This window comes from Lodderomyces beijingensis (assembly GCF_963989305.1).
Source record: "Lodderomyces beijingensis strain CBS 14171 genome assembly, chromosome: 5".
NCBI classification, from domain to species: domain Eukaryota; kingdom Fungi; phylum Ascomycota; class Pichiomycetes; order Serinales; family Debaryomycetaceae; genus Lodderomyces; species Lodderomyces beijingensis.
The window spans coordinates 346697-361308 of NC_089974.1; the positions used below are offsets into that span (position 1 = coordinate 346697).

At 46.0% G+C, this 14612-nt stretch overlaps 5 protein-coding genes across 5 annotated transcripts; 4 read left to right on the forward strand and 1 right to left on the reverse strand. All coding sequences in view use genetic code 12, as the record gives it.

Annotated features, from left to right (window-relative positions):
* Nucleotides 1-114: 114 nt before the first annotated feature.
* On the forward strand, nucleotides 115-1098 carry LODBEIA_P40590 (uncharacterized protein; the record flags this gene model as incomplete). Its single annotated transcript, XM_066974238.1, has 1 exon — nucleotides 115-1098. The coding sequence occupies one exon, from the start codon at nucleotides 115-117 to the stop codon at nucleotides 1096-1098; it is 984 nt and encodes a 327-aa protein (XP_066830997.1).
* Nucleotides 1099-1287: 189 nt separating this feature from the next.
* On the reverse strand, nucleotides 1288-2184 carry LODBEIA_P40600 (uncharacterized protein; the record flags this gene model as incomplete). The annotated part of the gene is made up of 1 exon (XM_066974240.1): nucleotides 1288-2184. One exon carries the CDS (start codon nucleotides 2182-2184, stop codon nucleotides 1288-1290), a length of 897 nt encoding a protein of 298 aa, XP_066830998.1.
* Nucleotides 2185-5802: 3618 nt separating this feature from the next.
* LODBEIA_P40610 (uncharacterized protein) lies at nucleotides 5803-7515 on the forward strand (the record flags this gene model as incomplete). Its single annotated transcript, XM_066974241.1, has 1 exon — nucleotides 5803-7515. The coding sequence occupies one exon, from the start codon at nucleotides 5803-5805 to the stop codon at nucleotides 7513-7515; it is 1713 nt and encodes a 570-aa protein (XP_066830999.1).
* Nucleotides 7516-8436: 921 nt separating this feature from the next.
* Nucleotides 8437-10089, forward strand: LODBEIA_P40620 (uncharacterized protein; the record flags this gene model as incomplete). Its single annotated transcript, XM_066974242.1, has 1 exon — nucleotides 8437-10089. The coding sequence occupies one exon, from the start codon at nucleotides 8437-8439 to the stop codon at nucleotides 10087-10089; it is 1653 nt and encodes a 550-aa protein (XP_066831000.1).
* A 1412-nt stretch (nucleotides 10090-11501) lies between these two features.
* Nucleotides 11502-12818, forward strand: LODBEIA_P40630 (uncharacterized protein; the record flags this gene model as incomplete). The annotated part of the gene is made up of 1 exon (XM_066974243.1): nucleotides 11502-12818. The coding sequence occupies one exon, from the start codon at nucleotides 11502-11504 to the stop codon at nucleotides 12816-12818; it is 1317 nt and encodes a 438-aa protein (XP_066831001.1).
* Nucleotides 12819-14612: the final 1794 nt, after the last annotated feature.

The following is a 14612-nucleotide window of genomic DNA, read 5'->3' on the forward strand; positions in this document are numbered from 1 at the left end:
ACTTGATAAAAAAGAGAGGTCGGATCGAAAAAAACATCCTAGCCAGGACGAGATTGACCTTCGAGAACACCACCCCCCCCACCAGGAAGGAAAATCATCACTGACGTTTCCCACATGTCCCAGACTCCAATCCTGCTACTCCAAAATCTAATCACGAGTATACCACCACGTTCACTATACATTACGCGCTCCCTCCGAAAATTCCAAAAATTTCAACAAAACAACAATAACGACGCTAACAACACCGAGATGGGAAAAAGTGGCAAGTATTATGCAGTAGCCAAAGGCCGAAACAAAGGAGTTTACTCAAGTTGGAACGAGTGTAAAGTGCAAGTGCAAGGCTACAGCGGCGCGTCTTTCAAGAGCTTCACCACGCTAAGCGAAGCTAAACTGTTTGTCAATGGCGGAAAAAGTTCAAGCAGCACACAATCGAGACCATCTCATTCCTCTTCTGATTCGTCATCGTCGTTGCATGCGCCGAAATACAAAGTTTCAAAGCCATCGACATCCACGTCAACGTCGAAACCACCTTCATCCACATCCACATCCACATCGACGTCCAAATCTCCCTCGAGGCACAGAATCTACGTCGACGGCGCATCCCGCGGCAACGGCAAATCGAAAACAGCAGCCTCAGGCTACGGCGTCTACTACGGACCCAACGACCCGCGCAACGCCGCCGTACCGCTCGACGCCATCGACAACATCAAAACCCACCGAGCAACGAACCAGCGGGCAGAACTCCACGCCATCAATCACGCTCTCAAATGCATCCATCGCGAGATGCTCCAGCTGGCTCAGCCGCAACTGGTGCAATACGCAATCTACTCCGACTCCAAATATGCCATGGACTGCATTTGCAGCTGGGCCCCGCGCTGGAGCTGCAACGGATGGAAAACTCTGACGGGCCAACCGGTTGCGAACGTCGATATCATCAAGGAGGCCGTGGCTTTGAAGAGGGAGATTGATGTGATGTACGTTGATAGAGGTTGGCTGCCGTTGTCTTTCCATCATGTCAGGGGCCATTCGGGGGAGCAGGGGAATGAAGAAGCTGATCGGTTGGCTAATCTTGGCGCTGACATGATGAAAAAGTATTGACTCGACAGATTTTTTTTTTTTATTTTATACGTAATTTGGGTTATGGGAATGGGAATGTATGTGTATATACTATGGGGGAAGTAAATACGCTAAAGTATCAAGACTTTTGTCTAAACGGCAATTTTTTTGCAACCATTAAAAATTTTGTCCTCGGTGTTTTTTCTGTTTAGTCCCCGTTGTTTTGTCTGTTTAATCCTCCTTGATGTGTTTTCTAGTGTATTTACCCAGCTTGACCAACTTGGCAACATAGTTCAACACCTTCAACTGCTTAAAATGGTACTGGACACCAAACTCTACAAGCCACAACGGCAACCAGCGACTCACCCAATGCAACAAATAACTTCTCGCGCCATGGTACAAATTGAACCCTGGGTCTCTCCATCTATGCAAATCAACCACGATTTCCCTCGCGTACTGTTCGGGAGAGATATTAACATCACGGCTCATCATCGCAGAAGATCTAATCGAGTCATAGACCCCGGGCACTTCATAATAGGACTCGCCCAACGACGTTCTCACATTAGCGTCGCAGATGGCAGTATCGACGCCACCAGTAATCACGCTATGGACACGCACGCCAAAAGGTTTCATTTCGCCGTGCAAAGTCTGCGCATAGGCATCGATGGCTGCCTTAGTGGCGTTATATGCACTCACCCAACTCAAGGGCACACGCGCAGCAACGGAACTCGTATACACGATCGTGCCCTTGGCGTTGATGACATAGGGAGCCATGGCCTTAGTGACGTTGATGTGGCCAAGCACATTCACCTGGAACAACTTGTCCAACGCGTCTTCGTCAATCTCAATCGCGGGGCCCGCGATAGATATACCGGCGTTATTGTACAAGATCGCCAATTTGCCCTGGGTGATTTCGCCCACTTGTTTAGCCACGGCGTCAATGTTGGCCACGTTGGTGATGTCGAGCGGGATCGAGATCAAGCCGTATTTTTTCTCCAATGGCTTCTGCCCGTACAAGACTTGCGGGGGGGAGCATCCAATCACGGTGTACCCGCGCTGCGAAAGCCCCTCCGCTAAGCAGTAGCCGATACCTGAAGAGGCTCCTGTTATCAAGGCGTATTTCGTCATCTGTGGTGGTAAAAAATCAAATAAAAAACCAAAAATATATATATAAAGCAAGTGGAGTCTAGCGATTGAACAGGGGGGGAGGAGGGAGGTTTTGGAAAAGGTTGATCCAATGGCAAAGGGGGGGAGCTGACTGTTGAGGTGTAGTTCGTCACTGGTGGTTGTGGTGTTCAATTTATACGAATAAAGAAAAAAGTCGAATGTGAATCTTAAAGCCGGTGAAAGGAGAGGAGAGAAGGAGAAAGGGGTTGCCAAAAAATTTCAGCTGGGAGTTGGGCCCTGGGGTCCCTATATACCAGCACATATTTCTTCAGGTCGATTGACTATCCAGATGCAATAGCTTGACATCTACATTGCCTAGACACACACACACAGACAGCACCAACCAGGAGACATCCAGCCTGGATCTAACTGTCTCTCCTCGCTGAGACCCAAGAAACATCCAGAGTGGTCTCCGTCCCCAAATCTCTTTCACAAGCGCGGGGAACGAAGAGAAATCCGCTCGCTTTATTTTTTTTGTTGAGCTACTCGCTCTGGGTGTGTCGCGAATTTCTCTCTGTCGTGTTTCCGGGCAGCCCCTGGGTGTTTCACGACACATAGTCACGTGATGCAATTGCTGCGATCGTGATGATGGAACTATTACTCCCCTCTCCCCACTCTCTTCTCACAAATATAGAGGACCAGTACGTCTAGTTTTCATTTCGTTACTCGTTCCTCCAGTCAGGGAGACACTCCTTTCTGACCAGCTCTGGAGTTGGTCTTTGTAAAGATTACTCTCATCAGTAAGTTTTCTCGTAACTAACCTCTCTACACTGGGACCTTGGCCTAAGGCTTCCCCAGTCAAGCCCCAAGCTCCTTCAATGAAGCTTGTACTGGACACATCGGGTGGTGCTTGATATTGCAATGAAGTGGGGGGTAAGTGGTGGTGGGGAGGACGGAAGTTGAATGACGTTATGGTGCTCGTTTACTTGACGATAAACACGTTCCTTCGTGACACTAAACGATCGACAGCGTGGTTCCTCTTATGGTGGTGGTGATTGTAGTTCATATCTTATATACACGCATCCCCACATGCCGCTTACTAACGAGAACAATCAAGATAGAATAGGCTTTAAAAATTTGAGTTCTTTAGAATACGAGTGACAATAGCAGTTTGTCTCATCACACTTTTGTTCTTTTATTTGTTTTCCCAAGCTTGATGGTGTAAATCTACAGGGAAAGGGAAGGGCTGTCGCAAATTGTCGAGCAATGTGGTCCCAGTCAGAACTTTTGTGCTCGGGATCTTCCGCATGGTTATATTAACCCACTGTGAAAAAAAAAATTTAGCCGGGACGATATCTGTCAAAAATTTCTGAAAATAAAAGTTAAAAAACAAAATTGTTAGGAAAGGCGGTAAATATAAGATATGTCAAATTACGTCATGGCTCCCATAGCTCATAAAACTCTGGTTTCAATAGTTGACCAATGTTAAAAGAAACCATCGTGCCCCACACACATCTCTACTTTTTAGTTTAGTTTCTTGTTTTGAGTATCTTGAAACACCTGAAGACCACCCCGAGACAACATCAGAGGTCTGGCATGAAGCTGTTTTGTTTTTTTACTCCATAATGGTTTCTTGGACAGCTCTTGAAAAAAGCACTCTGCAAGGGCACGGCAGAGGTGCCTCTGTTTTTCTGCTTCAAGCAGATTGCCTCGCAGTTTGCCAAGAGCAGCAGCCGTTTTGTGTAAAGTAACAATTTTTCCTCCCTCTCCCCCTTAGATGTCGTCAGAAGTGACACAAAACCGAGCATGGTCAGGTGATGAGGTATTTCTGGAACGCGGTGAGAGTGAATTGGGGGGTCAAAAGCCAGGACAGGCCAGCACAGTACGGGAGAGCCACCTTTCTATTGTATAAACCTCCACCTCATATGTATTTATTATCCCCATCCACCTGAACTTTTAGCACATGGTACATTTTTTTTATTAGCCCTAAAATACGTGTGTGTAAAAGAAGAGTCTCCGTCCACTGCTTAGAGGTGCCCCGCCTCCAGCCAATTGGATTAGCTGGAAACAGAGCCTTGTTTTGTGTACCACCACGGGCAGTTCGAGAGCAGACCTCACTCGAGATGAGGGTAAGCTTGTTGAAACCGCTCAGGTCTCTTCCCCTAGGGAAATGATAAGAGGGATCTCTGAAAAAAACATACTCAAAAGTTTATCTCTGTCTTTGCTGTGGGACTTGAGTGCTTCCTCGCCTCAACCCTGGAATCTACGGTAATATCCCCAGATTCCCCATTGCGAAAACCACCACGCGAAACCTGTTTTCTAAATAAAAAAAAAGCAAAAGACAATAGTGTCTTTGATTCGAGGTTAGAAAAGTCGAAGCTATTCTTGGAGAAAAGGAAACGGAATCGTCGTCAATATACACTCCATGAGGAAGGTCAACGTTCATAATACCATCTTTTAATAGCATCGAAAAATTTAGTCCTCAGCTTACAGGAGCATCTAGTGGACAAAAAAGAAAAAGGAAAAATTTTCGCTTGAAAACCTTCGGCTCTGGCTGCTTCATTTTTTATGACCCATGAAACCAAGAAACCCCCTCGTTGGTTGCTAGTTACAGAGATAACATAAGACCCAGCGGCTTGAGACGCTATTATCTATATTGATGGCACATAATTGCTGCTTGACGTGAAATAGCAATTGTACAAAAAAAAAACTTTTCCCATATATACGCACCAATATTGCCGTTCCCAGTCGTACTTAGAGGGTCGATCTATGCGCTACTACATCACCGTCACCACCACCACCACCGTCTTTTTCACTGCTGGCCTCTTTTCTTTTTTTTGTTCGAGCCCTGGTGGTTTCAGCTTTCCTCTTGTGTGTCTCTCCCCACTAAAAATTCCTCCAGTTCTTACCCGAGTAACCCCCAAGATAACCCCAAAGAACGAACTATTCCGAGCATCTCTCCTTCCCCACCTTCCCAAGCCAAGTCTACTGCACTGCAGTGCTTCCTCGGATTATTCAACACACAAACGTTTGTTTATCTCCAGCAGCGTCGTTGTTTTTCTTTTTCGCTATTCCTCTCTTTTGCAGCTGGCAACAAGTCCGAGCTGTATACAGTCCACGAGCTACGTCATATCCCTGAACCACAGCTAATTGTTTCACGTCTCTCTTTGCCTGTTGTATTAACAAAAAGAAGAAGACGATGTGGGTGGGTTTAATTCGATTAGCGCGTGCTACATACGTTCTTATTTCTGCGTTTTGCACCACTGGAAAATAAAAAAAAAAAAAAAAGAAAATCTGATATTTTTGCAAAACCAATACATTTCAATAACAATCTAGACAACTAACATAGAGCAATGAGTTGCGATCCAACTCTGACTGGTACTGAGTGGAGGGTTTGGACTTATAAATATAGAAACCGATCCACCTCTCCACACTTCGTCTCCTCTCCAAGACTTATCTGTTCCAAGACTTTCTCCTGCCCAGAAAAGAAAACGCAAATTATTCCGCGTCCCAATATTTGAACCGCTTAATTTCACCGACTAACCAGGTTTCCTCATCAAGCACCTACTCCCCCTCCCTACACTAGGTGAAATCAATACCCTTTTTTTTCTGCATTTTCTTGCTAAAAATAGAAGAAAAATGGCACCTAAGGGGAAATACGCCAGTAAATTTAGCTGGTTCTCAGCAAGAACAAGCACGGCAGGATTAAGAGGCAGAAAACTTAGAGTCGCCATTGCCCTCGTTTCCACTTGTGGATTCTCGTTGTTTGGCTATGATCAAGGTTTAATGTCCGGGTTGATCTCCGGTGATCAGTTTAATTACGAGTTTCCTCCTACAAAAGATAATGCTACTATCCAAGGTGCCGTGACTTCATGTTACGAGTTGGGTTGTTTCTTTGGCGCTATATTTGCCATGTTTAGAGGTGACGCCATTGGCAGAAAGCCCATTATAGTGATGGGTTCCTTGATCATCATTATTGGTACTGTTATCTCCACCGCTGCAATTAAGCCATACTGGCAAACAGGTCAGTTTGTTATCGGAAGAGTCGTTACTGGTATCGGTAACGGTATGAACACCGCGACTATCCCCGTTTGGCAATCCGAGTTGTCGCGTCCAGAGAATAGAGGTAAGTTGGTGAATATGGAAGGTGCCGTGGTTGCTATTGGTACCTTTTTGGCCTACTGGATCGATTTCGGTTTTTCATACATCAACAGCTCGGTGCAGTGGAGATTCCCCGTTGCGTTCCAAATCGTGTTTGCCTTGATCTTGTTTTTCGGGATCACCCACTTGCCAGAGTCGCCTCGTTGGTTGATTGCTCACGATCGGAAACCGGAGGCGTTTGAAGTGTTGGGATACTTGAATAACATCGCGCCCGACTCCGACGAAGTCATTGCTGAAGCTTCGGCCATTATCGATACCGTCAAGAGATTTGCCAATGCTCAAACCGGGTTCAAAGACTTGTTCACGGGTGGTAAGTCCCAGCACTTCCAAAGAATGCTCATTGGTGCATCTACCCAGTTTTTCCAACAAATCACCGGATGTAACGCAGCTATTTACTACTCCACGTTGCTTTTCTACCAAACCATTTTCAACTACTCCAAATATAGATTATCGATGATCCTTGGTGGTGTCTTTGCCACAATCTATGCCCTTGCCACCATCCCTTCGTTCTTCCTCGTGGAAACCTTGGGTAGAAGAAAATTGTTCCTTATTGGTGCCACGGGCCAAGCCATCTCATTCACCATTTCCTTTGCATGTTTGGTCAAGGACACCGAACAAAACGCCAAAGGTGCCGCCGTTGGAATCTTTTTGTTCATTGTGTTTTTCGCATTTACCACCTTGCCCTTGCCATGGTTGTACCCACCAGAAATCAACCCCATGAGAACAAGAACCACCGCTTCTGCCGTGTCCACCTGTACCAACTGGTTGATGAATTTTGCCGTTGTCATGTTTACCCCAGCATTTATCGAGAAATCGGGTTGGGGTTGCTACTTGTTCTTTGCCTGCTGGAACTACGCTTTCATCCCCGTGATTTTTTTCTTTTACCCCGAGACCGCAGGGAGATCATTGGAGGAAATCGACATCATCTTTGCTAAGGCCTACGTGGAAAAGAGACAGCCTTGGAGAGTTGCCGCCACCATGCCCAAATTGTCATTACAAGACATTGAGGACGAAGGTAGGAACTTGGGTCTTTACGACGACGATTTTGAAAAGGACAATTTCGAAACTAAGGAAGACATTAGTGACGACTCTAGTGCTCAACACCACGGAGTCTTTGAAAAACCACCAAACACAGAAGAACAATTTGACGATGAGGCTGCTACTCCAACGTCGAGACCTCATGATGTTTGAATAACTCGCTTTAATTTCTGTTTTTTTCCCAAAATTGGTAGGACCCACCATACTGCCGTTCTTTTTTTCAAAAAAAAAAAAGGAAGAAAATTTAAATAGTAGAGATACACATATATATATAAATATAGAGAGAGACGAATACAGTAATAATAGAATGACAGATATTGACCTTCTTTTTCTGCGAAATGTGACTGCAAATGACAAAAATTGGTTTGCGCTTCGCTGTGCTGCAAGATGCGGCATGGTCTTAGGCGGCTTGCCCATATGTATGCAGGGCACGGCCGAGCCGGGCTTGGCCTGGTCTGACTTCCCCCAGTTTGGTGAAGTTGAGCTGTCAACTGTCAACTGTCAACTGTCAAATATCACAGTGATTTTCCCATTACGTCATTTGCTGTGCTCTTCGCTGGATACAACTTCAGAGCTGTTGTTGTTGTAGGGTTGCAGCCATTCCTGCCAAGGCTGAACTAGCCAAGAACCCTCGGAATGAGTGCGTGTGGGGGATGGTGGTGGGGTTAGGAGGCCGTGATTTGCCGTACGTTTCTGGCTTCTGGGCTCTCCTGTCAATTTCTTGTCCCGCTCACTAGCGCGTTTTAAACGAGTTGCCGACAATCTATAGTACAAGGTAGCAGTTGCAAAATTTTAGAACCTTGTCACCTTTTTCATCTCCACCACTCGTCTTCGTGTAGAAGTCAAAATTAAAGACCCCGGTTATGCAGACTCAGGCTAGTTAGTTAGCTGTCGAGAACTGCCTTCAGATGCTTTTTCTTGGCCGCTTTGGAAGGCAAATGGATGTCTCCACATGCTAGGTTTTTTTTTTTTTTTGAAGAAACATGGAGCCTCCTCGTCAAGTATAAAAACGGGTTGCATTTTCTTGCAACCTCAAGATTCCAGTCTTGATGAAATCAATAACTACGGACGAAAATGGTGCTCGGGTTTCTCCAAACTAGAACAAACACATCGGGACTCAAGGGCAAGTCGCTCCGCATGGCCATCACCGCCACTGCCGTGTGTGGGTTCTCGCTTTTCGGCTACGACCAAGGTCTCATGTCGGGGTTGATCTCAGCCGATAAGTTCAACGAGGAATTCCCCGCCACGCGAAACAACGGAACCATTCAAGGCGCCGTGACCGCATCCTACGAACTTGGCTGCTTTTTCGGCGCGTTGTTCGCCTTGATTAAAGGTGAACGTACCGGACGACGCCCACTTGTTCTCGTGGGGTCCGTATTGATCATCATTGGCGCCATCATTTCGGCAACTCCCGTGAGGCCGCATTGGCCATTGGGACAATTCGTCGTTGGGCGAGTCGTCACTGGCCTCGGCAATGGGCTCAACACGGCCACGATCCCAGTTTGGCAGTCGGAAATGTCGCGTGCTGAAAACCGGGGGTTTTTGGTGAATATGGAAGGTGCCTTCATTGCCGTAGGCACATTTGTCGCTTACTGGGTCGATTTCGGGTTTTCCTACACTAACACCTCGGTGCTTTGGAGGTTCCCCGTGGCGTTCCAATGCTTCTTTGCCGTGTTTGTCTTTCTCGGCATGTGGGGCTTGCCGGAGTCTCCCCGGTGGTTGATCAAGAATGGCCACGAAGCCGACGCCAATATCGTCTTGGCGGCAATGAAGGGGGTCGCCGTTGACGATGACGCCGTTGTAGCTGAAGCCTCGGTAATTCTCGACTCCGTCAAGCGATTCTCTAGAATTGCCAAAGGCGGCATCTCCCAGTTGTTCACCGGAGGTAAGACGGCCCACTGGCAAAGAATGACCATTGGTGCCAGTGCCCAGTTTTTCCAGCAATTGACAGGGTGCAATGCCGCGATCTACTACTCCACGTTGCTTTTCTACCAAACCATCTTTGACTATTCGCAGTACAGATTATCAATGATCTTGGGTGGTGTTTTCGCTACAATCTACGCCCTTGCCACCATCCCCTCGTTTTTCCTTATTGACAGCTTGGGACGCAGGAACTTGTTCCTTATTGGTGCCGCAGGTCAAGGTGTCGCGTTCACCATTTCCTTTGCGTGCTTAGTCAACCCCACCCCGGAAAACGCCAAAGGTGCCGCCGTTGGAATCTTTTTGTTCATTGTCTTTTTTGCATTCACCATTTTGCCCTTACCTTGGATCTACCCACCCGAGATCAACCCGTTAAAAACGAGAACTTATGCCTCGGCCGTCTCGACATGCACCAACTGGTTGATGAATTTCGCCGTGGTCATGTTTGTGCCTCGCTTCCTCGAACAGTCCAAATGGGGATGCTACTTGTTCTTCGCCGCCGTGAATTTCGCTTTCATCCCCGTGATTTTCTTCTTCTACCCTGAAACAGCAGGGAGATCATTGGAGGAAATCGACATCATCTTTGCTAAGGCCTACGTGGAAAAGAGACAGCCTTGGAGAGTCGCCGCTACGACGCCCAAGATGGATCATGCGCAAATCGATGAGGCCGGTAGAGAGTTGGGATTGTTTGAAGACGATGATGATTTCGAAAAGGAGTGCGCTGAGACTAAGGATGATGTGAGTAGTAATAGTAACGACGCTGCTGAACAACACAAGGAGGAGCTGATGATGACGAGCAAAGTTTAGAGTCCTGTCTATAGATTGAAATGCAATAAGGAAATTTAGAAGAAGATACCGACTTATCTATTCGTCATGGCCTTTCAAGTCGAAATTTTATAAGCCCAAACATACCCGGCACAGCCCAAACCTACCCGGCACACTCTAAATCTACCCGGCACATCCCAAACCTACCCGGCACATCCTAAATCTACCCGGCACATCCTAACCCTACCCGGCACAACCTCTGAATAAGACAACAAGGTTCAAACTTGTCTGGCCATTCACGTAGGCTAGTTTTATTGCAAATTTCAAATACTACATAGACAGATTTTGAGTCAACTAGTGATACGAGTCTTGCCTGATTTTGAGAGCAGTTGAAGATAAAGTTGTGCCGTTGTTGGTGTAGGTATCTATTACTGCTGATATACTACTCAAAATAGCCCAAATTTGCAGTTGAATCTTTGATACTTTGTTTAATTGATCTCCCTGGGGTTATCTTTTAAATCACCTCGTACTGATCTGGTGTTGTTGAACAGGCATGAAAGCTTTCCCGAATCTATCACCACGGGAGCCAGCGAGAATTTCCACATCCAGTCAGCCGACTGGACTCGACAGCGGCACCACTTCTATATCGTTGCAATTGAATGTATTGAGAAAAGCGCGTCAGGGTCCTGGATTGATTGAGCCAGTCACTACTTGAACCAGTTATCTCTGACATCTGGGTGCTGTGCAGCTCTGGTGCACTCTTCAAGTAGAGGCACGTGATGTAGTAGATGCTACCAACTGTAAAATAATGCAAGACATTTTTTTTTACGCGAATGCTGCTTGGGGGATGGAAATGGGCATACTAAATGGGCATACTGGAAAATATGAAATGGCTGCAAAAAAACCACATGTATTCTGCTCCTGCTTTTTTCCACCCCCACCCCACAAGCAGCATACGCAAATACGTGAAATGGTTTTGCAAATTAACTATATTTTAAGAACAACCTTTGGGACCCATTTCCAATTCCACCAACTGGACCTTTTTTTATTTCCCTTCTTCTTTTCCTTCTTCACCAATCAATAAAATTTTTTACTGCATTTCGAAGATAAAAATGCAAAGAATCAATCAAACTCAAGTAATTTTCGATGCCTCATCAGCATCAGACGAAACCAAATGTTCGCCAACTGGCGAACATACGTCAAAGAGGGAGAAGTTTAAACAACTTTTCCACTTCAAAAAAGCAACAACAGTTGATGCCTCATCAGCATCAACAACAGAAACAAAGTGCCCATCAGTCGATGAGCACAAATCAAAAAAAGAAAAGCTCAAGCAGCTTTTCAAAATAAAAAAAACCAAGACAGTTGATGCTTTATCAGCATCAGCATCAGAAGAAGAATGTTCACCAAGCGGTGAGCACATCTCAAAAAAGGAAAAGTTTAGAAAGTTTTTCCATATGAAAAAAACTACGACCATTGATGCTTTACCAGCATCAATTGAAGAAGAGAAATGTTCACCAGTCAGTGATACTGCTGTTGAAGAAGAAAAAGTTGATGCTTTATCTGCATCAATTGAAGAAAACAAATGTTCACCAGTTGGTGGAAACGATGCTAGGACTATGAATGTTGAGAATATTGATGCTTTATCTGCATCAATTGAAGAAAACAAATGTTCACCAGTTGGTGGAAACGATGCTAGAACTATGAATGTTGAGAATATTGATGCTTTATCTGCATCAAACATAGAAAACGAATGCTCACCAGTTAATGGACCCGTTGCTTATTTGGATCATCCTGAACCCGCTGCTAATTTGGATGAACCTGCTGAAAACGCCACCAAACCCGCCGCTGATAACGCCAAACCCGCCGCTGATAACGCCAAACCCGCCGAACCCGCCGAACCCGCCGAACCCTCTGAATATGCTGAATACGCTGAATATGCCGAACCCACTGCATATGCTGAACCCGCTGAGTACGCTGAGTATGCCGAACCCACCGCATTGGCTGCATTTGCTCAACCCACTACATTTGCTGAATCCGCTATCCAACCTCAACCTAGACCTGCTGAGACAAACATTGCCAATCTGGACAATTACGAGGCTTATGAGCCACGTGAACTTCAAACATCGTCCAGTTGCTATTCCGATGGTCAGTCTTCCTCGCATAGCTTGGAAGACAGAATTCTCCGCAGGTTGAGAGAATCCATGCTGCCTTTTGCTATAGAGGTTGAGGAAGAAGAAGGAAATGCGGACTTGCTAAGCATTTGCAGCAACAACAGCGACGAGCCCCAGCACCAGTATTCAGCATTGGGACGTGAAACGCCAAAGCTAGTTATTCCCAAGAAGAGGGGTGCACCTACATGCAAAGCTGATAAACATGGAGCCGCTATTTCCAAATCACCCAAAGAACCAGAGGCTGTCAAACCAAATGAGATTGTTCCCCCTATTGCTACCGCCGTTGAAACAACGAGACACAAGGAACCGGAGGCCGAAAAACCAAACAATGTTGATTCCTCCGAAGCTAACCGAAAAATGGAACGTGCTCCCTCCGTTGATTCAGCTGTTGACGATAAGAAAACCAAAAAGTCAATAGCTAGGAGAATAGTTGAGCTTGTTCAATCCCTTGTTGCTTGTTTTCGTGCTAAGCCAAAAGCTGACCCAACTCCCCCCATCATCGCTCCAGTTAGGATACGAACCCCTATGACATATGCAAGGGTTGCTGCTAATTATGGGGTGTGGCCAGATCATCTGCGCGTCTTTGTTTTGGGAGCATAAGGGGGGCACAGGGCAGCAAAAGATCAGAGCTAAAAAAAAAGGGGGAATGGGACAATCTAGACAGCCAAACACAGGGAAAGGAAAGCCTAACCAGAGAGCTACAAACAGGAATAAGGAAGCCATACCAGAAGGTCAAAAAAAAAATCAATAGAGCAGCTAAACCGGAAGGCCGACAAAAAAAAAAAAAATAGGGCAGCTAAACCAGAAGGCCGAAAAAGCAAGAACAGGGCAGCCGAACCAGAAGGCCGAAAAAGAAAAAAACAGGGCAGCTAAACCAGAAGGTCAGAAATTGGGCAGTTAAACCAGAAGACGAACAGGGACAAAGCAGTTCAACCAGAGAGCCAAAAAAAAAAAAAAAAAAAAAAGAAAAAAAAAAAAGAAGGGGAGAGAAAGGAAAAGGAAAGGTGGCGAGCCCGACCAGAAAGCCAACACAGAGAGGGAGCAGCTTAACCGGATGACGAACAGGAATGAGAAAAAAACCCCAGCCAGGAATAGTGCAGTGAGGCCAAACGAACAGACCCGTAAAGCAGACGAAAATGAGCCAGCCGACCTTCGGACCAACTCTCGATTCAGCCGGCGAATCAACGAGTCCCGTTGGAAACTGCAACGGCTCAAAATTCTCTGCAGGGCCAATGGTTTACCTGCACACTTGAAGGATGGCATAGGGTTGTTGAAGAAAAAAAAATGTTTGTCGGATGGGATAAGACTGCAGGGCCACATGTATATAGGGCTAGATGGTCATGGCTGGATGAGGAGAGTGGGGAGCCAGACCAGAAAGCCAAAACACAGATGGGGCAACTAAACCGGAAGACGAACAGGAATGAGAAAAAAACCCCAGCCAGGAATAGTGCAGTGCACAATTGAAGGATGGCATAGGGTTGTTGAAGAAAAAAAAATGTTTGTCGGATGGGATAGGGCTGCATGTATATAGGGCCATATGTATATAGGGCTGGATGGTCATGGCTGCGCGAGGAGAGTAGGGGAAGGAGGGGGAGAATGGCTCGATGATGGGATAAGGCTGCAGGATCTCTCGTCGGACGGGATAAAGCTGCACCAACTATGGCTGGATGGGATAAAGCTGCCAATTATGGCTGGATGGGATAAGGCTGCCAAGTATGGCTGGACGGGATAAGGGCTGCCCCAAAAAAAAAAAAAAAAAAACGGCTGGACGGGATAAGGTTGCAAAAAAAAAAAAAAAAAAAAAAAAAAAAAAAAAAAAGACCGGATGGTATAAGGCTTCATTGAAATATGGCTTAGTGGTTATGGTTCGGCGGGGAATACGGCTCTATGAATTCAGTAAGGTTCAATGAATTGAATAAGGCTCGATGGCTTTGGCTGGCTGGCGTTGGCTATATATTTGGTGGGTCACTGGTTTATTGCTGTTTGCTTTGGTTTGTTTTTGGTTGTCATATTCTCCTTGGCTTGTTGTGAATTACCTTGATTCTTGTAGTCTTTGTCTCCTCTATTCTGGGATAAGTGGTATTGGTCAGTACTCGCTAAACATGTTCAAATGACTTTTCGACTACCGCTGGATGCTGCCAAATGGACCCAGGCTCTGGTGGTCGCTGCGGCGTTCACACCACTCTGATGGTTCTTCTCATTTTTTTTGGGCCAAAGCCCCCAAAAGCCCCCAAAAGCCCCCGACAATCGCAGAGAATCAAACCTGCCTGAAGATAGTGCAAGAGCAGGCACCACTAAAGAAAACATTCACACACTGAAAAAAATTTATATAGTCCAAAGAAGCTATTCAATGAATGAATCCAAAACTTCGACCATTCTCAGTCTACTCTATAC